We start from the raw sequence: 14,032 nt of genomic DNA on the forward strand, positions 1-14,032 counted from the left end.
GAACATGAATGAATTCAGCACCATAATTATCACGTTTGCTCTCTGCTGATCTCCACTGTCACGTATGTGTGTGTGTGTGTGTGTGTGTGTATATAAAGGTACAAGATCGCACTTTTTATTTGAAATGATGCCCCACATGTTTGTGTTAGCAAGGGGGTTTATTCTTTGATTTATTTTGATTTCAACATTTTCTCTTAAGGAGAGGAACAGCTGTAAAAAAATTAAAAAAAAGAAAGAAAATAGACGGAAGAGTGAACCGACTGTCACAAAAGCAAATAAATTAGCATATGTCTGAAAAATTTGGGCTCTTCCATTTTATTGTGTAATTTAAATCAGAGTGGGGCTAATCTAACCTGGAGATATGTTATGATACACTTTTGTGTTGAATTTTTTGCCTCAGGATGTTTGTTTAGAATAGTTGAATATATTTTATTGGTGTGATATTTTGCACTGCCTGGTGTGTCATTGTTATTGCCTTGATTATTATTATTATTATTATTATTGTGCTTTACCGTCATCAGCCTTCCAACTCCTCCCCTCCGTTGTGCCAACTTATCATTCCGGAAGCTTCATCTTTATGTGGAAAGTGAGATAATTCTTTTTTTTTTTTTTTTTTTTGCCATGTTGTTTTATTCATAAAAGTGTACCGGAGTGGAATGAAGATCTGCTCTTTGTCTTTTCATGTGAGAACCAAAGACTTGCTGTCCACTCCACCTGTATTAAACATGGCGTCCCAACATGACGTCTTTCTGCGTCTTTTGCTAACCTGCTAACGCGGTGAATAAATCAGGGAAGTTCCCCAGCAATGCTTATCACTCATGTCATCTGATTGATTTTGTAATATATTATCTAATTAGCTGCCCCCCCCACCCCACCCACCCACTCGCCTTGTGTTGTCATTTTCAACCAACTGTATATGTGAGTTGAATTTCAAACAAGAGACTCGGCAAACCCTCAGCCAACGTCTCCACCGTCCAGGCGGCACAGAACCTCAGTGCGAGTGTGTGGGATGGCTTGTGTATGATCCTACTGAGTAACATGTACTGTACATGTATCGGATTAGCAAAATGTTCCTTTGAGGCCTGAAGGCAGCAGCAAAAGTGACAAAATGCTGATAAAATGCTGTCTCTTTTTAATAAATGTGCTATTTTATCACACTGTCGCTGCTCTTATTTTAAATTCAAAAGCTGACTAATTAAAAAAAAAAAGGCTTTTTAAATGAGATTAAGCCCCAGTGGGGCATTAGAGTCAGTTTATTTTAATAAAATACTCCTTAAATTGTGTGTAGGCAGACTCTTGGCTCTTGGATTCTGCAGCCTCCATGACCACACCTACCCTGTTGTGATTGGTCAGTGTTACCTGTTAAAGCGGACCTATTGTGCTTTTTCCACCTTTCTGACCTATAAATGAAGTTAGAATGTTGTATTGTCGTGTTAAATTCTACCACAGATTCCGATAATGACGTTTACACATTTAAAAGTGAGCCCTGAAAGAAGTTTGTGATGGCATTATAAGGCACTTAAACATTATTTAGAACAAAAGTCCCTTCTTTATTGAGGTTAACTGGGTCCTTACTTGTAAATGGAATATTGATTTAGTTCTACAAAACCTGTTCATGATCTTCTAAATGTGCTTTTAACATTATTAGAGCCCTCTAGACATGAAATAACACCCCCATAGTCACCTGTACACTCGCGTTACCCAATATAGTAGGCAGAGTAAATAAGCATTGAAGACTTGGGATTGTTGCTATGGAAACATGGCTGCCAAGTTGCACCTACGGTCTCTCAGACCACCACAAGCATTCATTCATATTCACACACCAGTTTGGGGAAAGGGGGATCACTGGTCACGACACCTATAGGGACCAGTTTGAATACTACATCTCACAATGCCGTTTACTGTGTCTTCATAATGCCTTATATTACATAATTAGAAATTATTAATTTCATTCATTTAGCCCTTTTTATACTTGAGAATGGTTAATCTAGGCCAAAACTAAACCTGCTAGCTTGATGTGATGTTGACGTTCTCTGCTGATTTCGGATCAACATCCATTCATTTTGTACCGCTTTTCCTCACAAGGGTCACCAACCAATCACAGGGCACATATAGACAAACAACCATTCACACTCACATTCATACCTATGGACAATTTGGAGTCGCTAATTAACCTAGCATGTTTTTGGAATGTGGGAGGAAACCGGAGTACCCGGAGAAAACCCACGCATGCACGGGGAGAACATGCAAACTCCACACAGACATGACCCGAGGGTGGAATTGAACCCTGGTTTCCTAGCGGTGAGGTCTGCGTGCCGCCCCTAGTAAAATAATCATTCTACATTTTCGAAAAGATCCTGAGCATTACGAAACAGAAAAGTCAAGTGGTAGAGCCCAAAAATGACACTTCCACTGATCCGTCAAGACACAGATCGGTCCTCGAACCAAATTCAAAGACCTCATCTCCTTCAATGAAACAAAACTGCCTGTTTGGGCTTTGCCATGGAGCATCAAACATGGGACATTGAAAGGTGGGAAAAAGTTGTATTCTCCAATGAGAAAAAAAATGTAACCTTGCCGGTCCAGATGGAGACAAGGAGATCCCACCTGAGATGGGGGGGCGTCATGATCTGGGGTGCTTTTTCATTCAGGTGGTGCAGGGTCGTCAACAACAGCCTATTTCCTGTTTGTTAAAGTGCTTTTTGTCCCACTCCCCCTTTTTGCTTTTACTGTAGCTCTACTTCAAACTTCATTAAGTTCAAAAAGTAAATTCTAAGTAGATTTAGATCAGGTGTGTATACGTATACTGTATGTATACACTATACACAAATTTAGTGACCAGACCGCGTGCTTTCATTTCCAAAGAAGAAGACAGAGAATATGAGCGAAAAGATCCATATGCATATATATTTATATAATTTCTACAAGTCATAACATTTATAAGTTAATATATTTGATTTAGAAGTGCGTCATTTCTTTCTCGGAGTTCTGCGTCATGATAGTCTTTAGCGTCCGTCAGCGGAGACGTCACAGGTAGTACAGGGCCAGGAAAGGCGTGTGCAGGAGATGAACCCCGCTGCTTTCACAAGACACGGCGACTCCACCCCGGCTGCAGCCTAAGGCCAAGCCCAGCTCCCCCCACGCGTCTCCGCCATTGTCCTGTAGCTCAAATGCACCCAGCTTCTCATGTAACGAAGACAGCGACACCTTCCGAATGTTCACCAAGCCGCCGCCACCTCCCGGTCCGCCGATTGCTTCTTGGATGTTCTGGAAGAAGAACAGCAGATCCACTCTCAGCTCCACCGTGTCCCCGTGTGACCTTGAGATATACCTAACGGAGGCGTGGAGACTATTATAAATAAAGACTTTTCATTGCAATGACACTGCAAATGGAGGTTTAGATTGCTATACCTGGTGGGAAGGTCGCTCTTTGCCATGGATGGAAGCACAGGGTGGATGTCCGCATGCTGTGGGTTGAAAAGCTGCAGGTGAAGCTCGGCTCTCCTTATGGTCAAAGCCAATATCTCCCTACTGAGGAGAAACTCCACATCTGAACCTGAATGGAAAAAAAATACTGCAGTACATGCTTTTCATTCACTCCACTTGCTGTTTTCACTCCTAAATGCCGTGTTAATCTGTCAGCAGGACTCCCTCCGCTTGTCTCGGAGAAGACATTAAGCCTGCTAAGAGTCATTTGTATGCAGATAACGTTGGCTCTTCTGCACAACTCAATTCATCAAGCCATTAATGTGCTTTTCAAGCACGGCAGCTTTTCAAACCGACAATAAAATGCTAAGCGAGGGTACTTCCCGCTGTGTCATTCTTTCAAACAGCTGCACGGCTTATACGGACGTACCTTACCCTTACCCGTTTCTACTCAGACAATATTCATGTTGCTGTTTTTAGTAACAATAAATGAGCACGGAAAATAATAATAGTGTGTTATAGTGTGTTACATTGAACTAGTTTCTCTTTTTTGTTTTGTTATGAAATTGTATGTTTTTTTAATGTTAGTATGCTATTTTTGTTCATTTTGTTGTTTAATTGTATTTTCTAGAATGCATGCTGCTTTTGGTTATTGTTTTAATATGTGCACTGTTTTCGCTAAATGTGCAAAAAAAATTATTTGTTAGTTTTTATTTGTATTTTTTTATATTTTTACAAAATTAAATATTCAATACATAAAATTCAAAAATTCAATAAAGTTTAACTTTTTACTTGGCCCATACAAACACAACCCCAATCAAACAGTTGAGTATTTTAAGTAGTTTTATGGTAATTCTACAACCACAGTAACTATTATTATTATAATTATTATTATTAACTATGATTATACCAGTTTTGAGTTGTTGAGTTTTACCTCTTCTTCCTAATCCGCCCTGCAGGCCTTTGACGCTCCTGCAGTCCAGCCCGTCTTGACAGCAGCGATAGACCCGCCGCACGAAGCTGAAAAGCGGCTTCTCTGGGAACACCGAGCCCCTAGAAATTCCAGCCGACAACGGCCGGACGCTGAACCGCAACACGGTGGACTTATCCAGAGGGTTGACTTGTGAATTTTGCAGCCAAGAAGCAGTCAACTCCGCGCAGCGTTCCCTGTGCCGCAGCACGTCCGTGCGTAAAGACGCTTCCACGGATCCATGCGCGTCTAGTGCGCGGCCCAGTACTCCAATGGAGCTTGAAAGCACCGAGATGAGACATAATAAAGCAGTCCAGGAGGAGCGTGAAGAGGCCATGGTGGTGTTTCTGTATCCGGACAGTCAGGTTGTCTACGCCTTGCTTTATATCCTCACTCACAATGGGAACAAAGTTTGCACAAAGAATTCGAATCCTGCCCCTCTTTTTGTTGGATCCCCGCTGCGTTCTTTTAACGTGCTTGCATAATGAGGCGCCCCAAAGAGCGGCCAACCAACCATTCACATTCACAACTCAACTAATGACTCCTAATTACTCCATATTTGGAGCATCAACACAACCACAGGGCCAGTTTGCATGGCACACACACACACGAATGATGCTTCTATATACACTATATATGTATTATTCATACATACAGTAATGGTTTTATTTCATTTGAACATGCATCAGATTACAATTGAATGCATCACATAATCAGTTCACAGTTCCACATGTCCAAAAGGAGTAGGAAGAAGCAAAGCTTATTAAATCCTACCCCTCCATCTGGTACTTTTACAATCAGTAACTGTTACATTTGTTCACTTCCTGCTTTCCTAATATAGTTTTTTTTGTCCTGTACCGAAGTACGAGGCGATATGACCATACAATGACATAATGGGTATCATAGTAAGTGTCTATATATATATATATATATATATATATATATAATGACTGGTTCGAGACTCTTCATCCACAGTATATATGACGTGAGCTTTTGAAAGATTCACCAAAGCATAAATGAAAAATAATAAGCGATAATGAACATGCATTGTGTCATCTGTATGGCTGCTGAATAAAACACTTAAGACACTTAACCAAATAAAGTACTTTTATTTCTTTAAAGCTGTGTAACCCAATCGGTGTACTATCGTAACAGATGGGTTTTCAATGCATCGATGAGATGAAACAAAAAAGAAACACAGTGTTTGAAAAAAAATGAGAACAACATAAAAGGATTAAGTAAAGAAAACAGCATGTCTTCACATTATGACCAATTTGCATCAGAAAATAAGGGAAAAATAGAGCAAATTCAAAATCAAACATTTTCCAGGGAGAATGGTGGTGTAAAAACCAGGCTGCCTACTGCGGTGCTACTCTCTTATTTACTGCTGTGCTTTTATTTGGAAGGCCTGACTAATGTTTACAGGATGTGTCCGTAGGTATGAATGTGAGTGTGAATGGTTGTTTGTCTATATGTGCCCTGTGATTGGCTGGCGACCAGTCCAGGGTGTACCCCGCCTCTCGCCCGAAGACAGCTGGGATAGGCTCCAGCATACCCTAGTGAGGATAAGCGATAGAAAATGGATGGATAGATTAATGCTGCTGTTATCAGAGTACTGACAGGTGGGACTGGATTGCAATGGTGTCCAAAATGTGGCCCACGGGCACATTGTCAAACATTCAAGAAAACCCCAACAGCAAAAGTGGAAAAAAATGGAAAGGAACTAATATATTACTATTAATATACTTTGTCACCGACAACACAAATCTGAGGCTGTAAAGTGTCTCCAAAGTGCGGTTCAGGGGCCATTTGAGGCCCACTGCTTCTTTTTTATCGGCCTGCGGTACATTCTTAAAATACTATGAAACAAAAAGCTACAAAAAAAAAAGAAAAAAGCAAACAGGTGACATCAATAAGACAAATCCAAGGTTTAGTCACCACACAAATCTTCTTCTTCTTCTGAGCATATCCAAGTCAGATTAGTCTTTGTAGAAAATGCCATCAGAATGGCTCCCACGTTCCTTTGATTGACTTGCCGTGCTTAATAAGTTACATTAAGGAACATCACAAACAATGTACATCTAAAAAGAAGTCGGGATCTCCATATCTGTTATATACATACAAATATTTTGAATTATGATTCATTTTGATTGCATTTTAGCTTGTTTATTTCCAGTGTTTGAATTTCCTAATGAAAGAGTAAAGAATAGAGAACGCATAACAATGCACAGATCGTTTATGCTGTGATGAATGAAAGAAAAAGGTGTTGCAAATAAATATTGATATAATTTAATATAAGAAGGTATAAACGATGGGTGTCCAAAGTTTTTATGTTAAAAAGAGTAAAAATGGAAACATCAGAAACAAAATAATTTTTTACTGTACTGTAAATGTAACTAAGCTAATATGGATGCTGCTTGAAAACAATGGCTGCAACGTATGGCTGCGTTGTCCTGTCAGAGCAGGTTGACACCATGTTTGAGTAGTCTGTGTCGGGCTTTGCCAGGCAAGGAGAAAGCGCTGTCCTGGTGGTTCGGGATACCCGAGTTCCTCAATGCTGCGCCATGTTGCAGGAAGTATGTCTCCTGGGCCACGCTGCGGGTCCCGTACACGGCGGCGTTGGCGTTCCTGCGGTGACAAAAAAAGAAATAAGATGCAGTGATAGATTTAATGACAGATCCCTACCCTGCCCCCCAGCCTCAGAGAGAGGGAGAGGAGCCACGGAACGCCCCCCCCAGCCCCCACCCCCACCACTCTAGTCCCTGGCATACTGACCTGATAATAGCCTCCTGCAGAGTTTCAGTGTTACAGAAATGCGAGTGAAGAAGTGATGTGGCTTTGACAAAAGAACGCTCAGGGCCTCCCCCCGGTCGACCAGACAGGTTGGCTACAGAGACACACAATAACGGCGTCAGTACGACGAGAACCTGCACGGGTTCTGCTGATCCCAGACCCGCTACTCGGACTCCGGGAGAAAGAAAGCAAAACAAACAGGCCTCACTTGTCAGCGTGCTCTGAGAACAGTCAAAGTGGGCAAATATGTAGGGTGCCGTTCCGCCCGGCGCCTCGGGTGCGATGCTCCTGAGATGGGCCTCCAGTCCATTCAGGGAAGCTAAGCAGCTGTGATACTGCATACAAACCAGAAAGGCAGCACTTGACTGGCCGACAAAGCTCGTACGTTAGCATCACAAAGGTCAGTTAGTGCACTCGTCTACTTTAAAAACTGCCTGAGGCCTTTTTTTCATATTTAAATTCACACAAGATGGAGAATGATAAATATTCTAACAAGACGAAATCAGCGGGTTCTCACCACTTCCTCCATAGCGGCTTTGTCACATAAGAAGTGAGGCTCCACCAGCAGTGCCAGAACCAGGCCTTCAACACGGTGCAGGTACAGCGTCATGGGGATCAGGGGGTTGTGAGGTTGTGCCCCGTCCGCCATGTTATTCTCCATCTCGCCTCCGTCGACTCCAATGAGTCGGGTGGTTGTGTTGAGGTTTGAACCTCCTGGTTGGACTCGGCTGCTCTGAAAAGTCTCTACAACTTCCTCCTCAGCTTCATTGGAGGCTTCTCCATTTGAAAGAGGAGATCTGGGCCGTTGTGGATCAGCTGTGCTGTGCGTGGAGTCATCCGATGCGGACAAGCGAGGACTCGAGGATGCTTTCTGGGACAACGTTGGGTCTGAAGAAGCTGGATGCAATAAGGTCCGTGACCCACAGCTCTTATGTGGAGGAAGGTCTTTGATTGAAGTCGAGGACAACCTGGGGATGACAAAGACAGATTTGTTGGATTACGGAGCATTTAAGATTCTAATTTCTCCTCTAGTTTGAGTACTACCGTAAATGTTCGTCAACAGAACCAGACTGCAGGTACTGAAGTTCAAAGATGGTGAGGAAGACAGTCCTGGAGGTGACCACATCACCAAATGAGTTGAATGGACTCTGGCTTTTGGGGGACTGTGTCTGAATGGAAAAGAAAACTCATTTATCTGCTAAAACATGTTTAACATCCTCGATTGACGATACTCGGGGGTGTCACAAGATAACGATGAACTATTGAACTTTATATGAAGATGTCTTCCTTGGAGAAAAGCTGTCTCGAGAGGACAGAAGCCAATCAGACTGTGAACTATGGCAAAATCAGTGACTTGTTTAGCTGCGAGCTGGAACTATTAATGCTGAAACCAATATTGAAAAGCCTGCATATCAAGAAATGCTACAAACATTTAACAGACAGTGCAAATTGCCTTTGAGAAAATGGTAATGGTTTTATTTCATTTGAACATGCATCAGATTACAATTGAATGCATCACATAATCAGTTCACAGTTCCACATGTCCAAAAGGAGTAGGAAGAAGCAAAGCTTATTAAATCCTACCCCTCCATCTGGTACTTTTACAATCAGTAACTGTTAAATTCGTTCACTTCCTTCTTTCCTAATATAATAAGTTTTTTTTTTACTTTATTTTACTTTTATTTAATTTTTTGTCATTGTTTGATTTCCTTACTCAATCCATTCCATAGTTTGATTCCACATACTGAAATGCTATGGCTTTTTAACGTAGTCCTAGCATATAAGTGTTTCAAATGTACTTCTTCCCTGAGATCATATTTCTCCTCTCTTGTAGAGAAGTATTGGATGACATTTTTAGCTAATTGGTTATTTTTAGCCTGATGCATTATTTTAGCTGTTTGCTAACATACATGTCACAAATGCCAACTCCCAAACTTTACAGATTAAAAGATGACATATTAAAAGGAAATGTGGCTTTATTGTGTTATATTATGATTTATTGTTAGAAAAACCCACGCATGGGGAGAACATGCAAACTCATCAAAGAAAAGCCCAAGCGGAGATTCAAACATGCTAACCACTAGGACACCATGCGGCGGCAATATGGGGCACATTAATTCGATTTCTGCTACGTTACCATGCATTGCACCTCACAAGGTTACACTTGTGTGCACTGTGTGTATGCTACCGGCCCCGCCTCCACCCATTGACACATAAAGACTGTATGTATGACTGAGAAAAAGCCTCAGCTAAGGCGCTGAAACCAATGCACAGAGTGAACTCTCTTCCCGCCTGTTTGGAAGCTGGAGATGACACAAAAAGACATGCATGCATATGGCTATTATTTCCGTTTCAGGTCAGTTCCTCTCACCTTGTAGGTTAGATTCTCATGAACCATGACCTTCATTGTTAGATCTGGAGACATCTGTGTGCTCACCACTCTGTTTGCAGGCAGGAAGCATAAGATGGTCATGTCAATATCAAGCGACTAATGTCAATTTAGGTTACCTTCCTCTGAAAAGAATACAGCCCGCTAACACTAGAGGGCAGCGCTGGCAGGCCTGAAGAATAAGTGCAGCCTTGAGCAGAAGAAGTGGGTCCACCTGAGGGGCAGAAATGCTGCTTGAAAATGACTATACATAAGGACATGAATTCAAGTTACAGATTATAACATAATCATGAAAAGATGTGCGTAAAAATTGTGGAATGATGTCATCAATTACATCATCAGAACAATTGTGGTTTTGGCTGCATAAATGTGCCACTTTGCACACTTTTGTCTCGACATTGCACAACACAACATTCATATCTTTCTATTCATGCATCCGCACATACCAAACGCATCAAAGTTGATTGACTGATTTGCACGTACGTTTGTGGAGTCGATTGTGGTCAAGGAGCTGAAGACATGGTGAAGGTCAGATGGTCCTGTTAGCACGTGTGACAGGTACTGGGACCACTGAGCAGCCAAGGTTTCATGACTGTGAAGCTTAAGAACAAAAACAGTAGAGACGCATTTTTAATAGGTAGAGATGTTATGATCAGGATTTGGAATGTGGGAGGAAAGTGGAGAACCCGGAGAGAACCCACGCATGCCCAATGGAGAATCAAACCCAAGTCTTACACATCTGGGAGAGTGAGCCATGTGTCAAAAATAGACATTTCAGTGACTTGCATTTTTTGGCCATTTGTTGCTGGACCCCACCCTCAGCCATCTCTGTGTGGAGTTTGCATGTTCTCCCCACATTCCAAAAACATGCTAGGTTAATTGGCCACTCCAAATTGTCCATAGGTATGAATGTGAGTGTGAATGGTTGTTTGTCTATATGTGCCCTGTGATTGGCTGGCCACCAGTCCAGGGTGCACCCCGCCTCTCGCCCGAAGACAGCTGGGATAGGCTCCAGCACCCCCACAACAGTATCACTCGGATACTGTGAACATCCAGCAGCAACACAACATTTTGGCATGACTACTATTTTGATGAAAAATATACTGAACCAGGGCTGCACAGCGGCCGGGTGGTTAGCACACAGGCTTCACAGCTAGGAGACCCGAGTTCAATTCCATCGTCGGCCATCTCTGTGTGGAATTTGCATGTTCTCCTCGTGCATGCGTGGGTTTTCTCCAGGTACTCCGGTTTCCTCCCACATTCCAAAAACATGCTAGGTTAATTGGCGACTCCAAATTGTCCATAGGTATGAATGTGAGTGTGAATGGTTGTTTGTCTATATGTGCCCTGTGATTGGCTGGCGACCAGTCCAGGGTGTACCCCGCCACTCGACCGAAGACAGCTAGGATAGGCTCCAGCACCCCCCGCAACCCGAATGTTGCTGGACCCTGAACTTAAGCTCTGCGAAAAGTGGTGATCTAGTAGTCAAATGAGTTTAATAAGGAATATAGCTAAGAATCATATATAAGCATTTTTATGGGTGCCTCCATATTTGAGCTACTGTTCATGCAGCAGACTTGCGTTGCTTGTGGGGCATAAATGTGGTTAAAAAGGCAATGGACTACAAATAAAAGTACCTGGTAGCTCTGGCGTACAGAACCGTTGTAGAAACAAAAGAGATTTATGAGCTTATGTAATAGCTGCCAGACGCTGACAGTGGGAATGTCCATGGAGCAGCCGAGAGCCTGCAAGAGGAACGTTATCTGTCAAAGCCTGACAACTGGAATTTAAAAAAAAATTTTTTTTACAGAAGCAGCTGCTCACTAACCCAAAAAAAGTCCTCTTGCATGTGGATGGCGAACTTATTGCGACGCAGCCTCACCAGCCGCACGGGAGAGCAAGAAAGCTCGGAAATGCAACGACTCACGCCAGCGAGCTGTCCGCACAGCAGCTCCTGTTTATCCACTGGGGTCTGCCACAAAGACATAACATATACAGTGACACGTTACAGGGCGTGACAAACATGTAGTCGTTACCATCCCATCCACTAATTAGGTAACATGCAAACCTCTTCAGGATAGAAGTAGCAGATACCCTCTTTAGTCGGGTCACCCTCTCCTCTTACCTTGGAGCCATCATACAGGAAGAAATAATGACACCTGCAGTGAAATAAAAAGGACAGAATTGTGAGTCGATATGAGTTGGTTTCGTCTTTGGGTGACGGTCGAAGATGATGATAATTTGTGTCAACAAAACATGGAAACATGGAAAAGAGCATGCACATCACACGATGAAATGTATATGATCAAATAAGCTAACATTACTTGGTGGCTATAGAGTAACTGCTGCTCATTTCTTCTCTTAAATGAGAGTTTTAATTGTGTATATATGTGGAATTAAGTCAAATGCAATTTAAGAGGTGCTTGAGCTTGTGAAATAAGCACCTTTCCGTTTATTGAAGTGGCTGGGAAGTGTACTGGAAGGATTTGTGCACTGCAAAAACACATTTTTCCCTTCTATTCCACAGAGTCGATAGGTATAGTCCTATGGAATCGTAGAACAATATCGAACATAATGTGTTTTTCTTTATTTAGCTCGTTAGCACAAGTGTGCTAATTAAATGAATGAATGAATAAACACTGAGCTAAAATCCGGAAGTCCTCAGACCGCTTTGAGGTGTGACCAATCAGAGCGGAGTGGGCGTACCTATAGGAAGTCCGGAAGTGGAGTAAATTAAACAGACGTTTGTTTGGGAAGCAGGAAATCTATGGACAGAATTTGTAAGACCTAGAAAGCTTTTTCTGTCTTGTGTTGCACAATTGCACAATATGTACAAGCAAATGCAGGACGACGACGTGTGTAAGTAGATGCTTATTTATTCACACACGCTAACAGGAAGGCGAACTCCACTCAACTAAACTTGTAACGGAAGACCCGCCCCGTTGGGTTGTATCTACCAATCACAAGTACGACACAGTAGGTAGACACTAGGAGGTATCATAAAGTAGTAAATGTGTACGGAATATTACACTTTCTCTGCTCAAAATGAGCATACTAAGTCCCCTTTAAGAATTTCTGGATTGCTAGTGAGTGTGCGCAATGCTTCGTGGGTAAATGCAGTGTGAAGGAAGTCGAGTACTTCGTGTGTCGCGCCGCCCGCTGATAAAATACGGACAGTGACAATAACATCCTGTTGGAGTGCAAATACCTCTCGTATTTGGTAATAACTGGACATAAACAATGGCGCTGAAGTTCATATTTCGAAATATGGGCCTCGTTCATGGGCAACACTGGCAGAAGAGGCAGGTGTGTTTGTGCAAGTATCTCAAAAGCGTACAAGAGTAAAGTAGTATCTGTGACAAAGACAGAAAAAGAAAATGTTCAGTTTTACCCTTTTGAGTCAGACGGAATAAGTTCCGCCATGGTCCAAACTTGTTTATTTTGCAGTCATCAGTTCTCCGCCAACTAAACACAACACGATGGTGATGTCAGAGCTGCGATTTATATCCACACAAAAACGAGTTTGACAAAAAAAAATGTCACGCCGTTTGTGCGTCTGCGTTTAGTTTGTGTTAATCCGCTGATAAAAGTATTCGGTATCGACCAGAGGGAGCATCCAGTGGAGGAATGCAGGACAGTCACACGTAAAGCGGAGTCATGTGAAAGGATGGCGAGCCAAGAAGGACAAACTAGTGCTCCATTCAACAAAATGGAATTTGGAACAGAGGTGGGTCAACGTTGAATTTTTTCAAGTCACTAAACCACATGTAATATACTGGGTTTTTTTTCAAATATAATGTCCTGTTGATTTAACAGAACATAACAGTAACAATATGCTCTCATTTTGGTTGTGGTTCTGCTTCATGCAATATTTCAAATATTAGCTATTTTAGAGGACAGTATTTAGCAGATTGTTTAAAATATCGTCTATCAAAAGTGAGCATTATTATATTTCTATTTTTTTAATTGTATTGTGTTTATTGTCTGTAAAACGAATTAAAAAGTAAGACAATTTTATATACTAATGACAAATTCAGGGTTACACGGTGGTTAGTGGTTAGCACTTAGCACGCAGGCCACAAAGCTAGGAGACCCGAGTTCAATTCCATCCCCGGCCATCTCTGTGTGGAAACTCCGGTTTCCTCCCACATTCCAAAAAGCTAGGTTAATTGGTGACTCCAAATTGTCCATAGGTATGAATGTGAGTGTGAATGGTTGTTTGTCTATATGTGCCCTGTGATTGGCTGGTGACCAGTCCAGTGTGTACCCCGCCTCGCGCCCTAAGACAGCTGGGATAGGCTCCAGCACCCCCACGGCCCTCGTGAGGAAAAGCAGTAGAAAATTAATAAATGAATGATAAATTCAGGGAGAATAAAAAAATCACGTAGGGTACTTTTGGAAGCCATTGTATAGTTTTGTTGGGAAAAACTGCATCTTTGCATTTCCAACGCAGT

General features: G+C 42.1%; 3 protein-coding genes across 3 annotated transcripts in view; 1 reads left to right on the forward strand and 2 right to left on the reverse strand.

The window, feature by feature from the left end:
- Positions 1-10,945, forward strand: part of lrrc75ba (leucine rich repeat containing 75Ba) — a 72,927-nt gene extending 61,982 nt beyond the window's left edge. Inside the window, exon 6 of the transcript XR_013627210.1 lies at positions 10,818-10,945. The gene's annotated coding sequence lies outside the window, so the exon portion shown is untranslated. The remainder of the gene's footprint in view (positions 1-10,817) is intronic.
- Positions 2,134-4,778, reverse strand: LOC131128465 (uncharacterized). The gene is made up of 3 exons (XM_058071350.2): positions 4,361-4,778; positions 3,412-3,556; positions 2,134-3,331 (listed from the first exon to the last, which is right to left on the reverse strand). Exons 1-3 carry the CDS (start codon positions 4,731-4,733, stop codon positions 3,028-3,030), a joined length of 822 nt encoding a protein of 273 aa, XP_057927333.2. The 5' UTR covers positions 4,734-4,778; the 3' UTR covers positions 2,134-3,027.
- Positions 5,356-13,243, reverse strand: hps4 (HPS4 biogenesis of lysosomal organelles complex 3 subunit 2). Its single transcript, XM_058071198.2, has 12 exons — positions 12,970-13,243; positions 11,647-11,737; positions 11,407-11,550; positions 11,216-11,323; positions 10,062-10,178; positions 9,698-9,792; positions 9,561-9,630; positions 8,234-8,358; positions 7,707-8,157; positions 7,398-7,524; positions 7,172-7,283; positions 5,356-7,024 (listed from the first exon to the last, which is right to left on the reverse strand). The coding sequence occupies exons 1-12, from the start codon at positions 12,999-13,001 to the stop codon at positions 6,853-6,855; spliced, it is 1,644 nt and encodes a 547-aa protein (XP_057927181.2). The 5' UTR covers positions 13,002-13,243; the 3' UTR covers positions 5,356-6,852.
- Positions 13,244-14,032: the final 789 nt, after the last annotated feature.

The sequence above is a fragment of the Doryrhamphus excisus genome, linkage group LG3 (assembly GCF_037039965.1).
Source record: "Doryrhamphus excisus strain RoL-2023G ecotype Guam linkage group LG3, RoL_Dexc_Guam_v1.1, whole genome shotgun sequence".
NCBI classification, from domain to species: domain Eukaryota; kingdom Metazoa; phylum Chordata; class Actinopteri; order Syngnathiformes; family Syngnathidae; genus Doryrhamphus; species Doryrhamphus excisus.

Bases quoted from the DNA above. Each gene is read 5' to 3' on its own strand.
- hps4 (XM_058071198.2), bottom strand. From the start codon at position 13,001: ATGGCGGAACTTATTCCGTCTGACTCAAAAGG. The intron at 11,738-12,969 runs GTAAAACTGAAC...ATTTCACTGCAG, and splicing joins ATTCCGTCTGACTCAAAAGG to GTGTCATTATTTCTTCCTGT. The intron at 7,284-7,397 runs GTGAGGCCTGTT...GTGTCTCTGTAG, and splicing joins TTCTCAGAGCACGCTGACAA to CCAACCTGTCTGGTCGACCG.
- LOC131128465 (XM_058071350.2), bottom strand. From the start codon at position 4,733: ATGGCCTCTTCACGCTCCTCCTGGACTGCTTTATTATGTCTCATCTCG. The intron at 3,557-4,360 runs GTAAAACTCAAC...TTTTCCATTCAG, and splicing joins GGGCGGATTAGGAAGAAGAG to GTTCAGATGTGGAGTTTCTC. The intron at 3,332-3,411 runs GTATAGCAATCT...CGCCTCCGTTAG, and splicing joins AAGAGCGACCTTCCCACCAG to GTATATCTCAAGGTCACACG.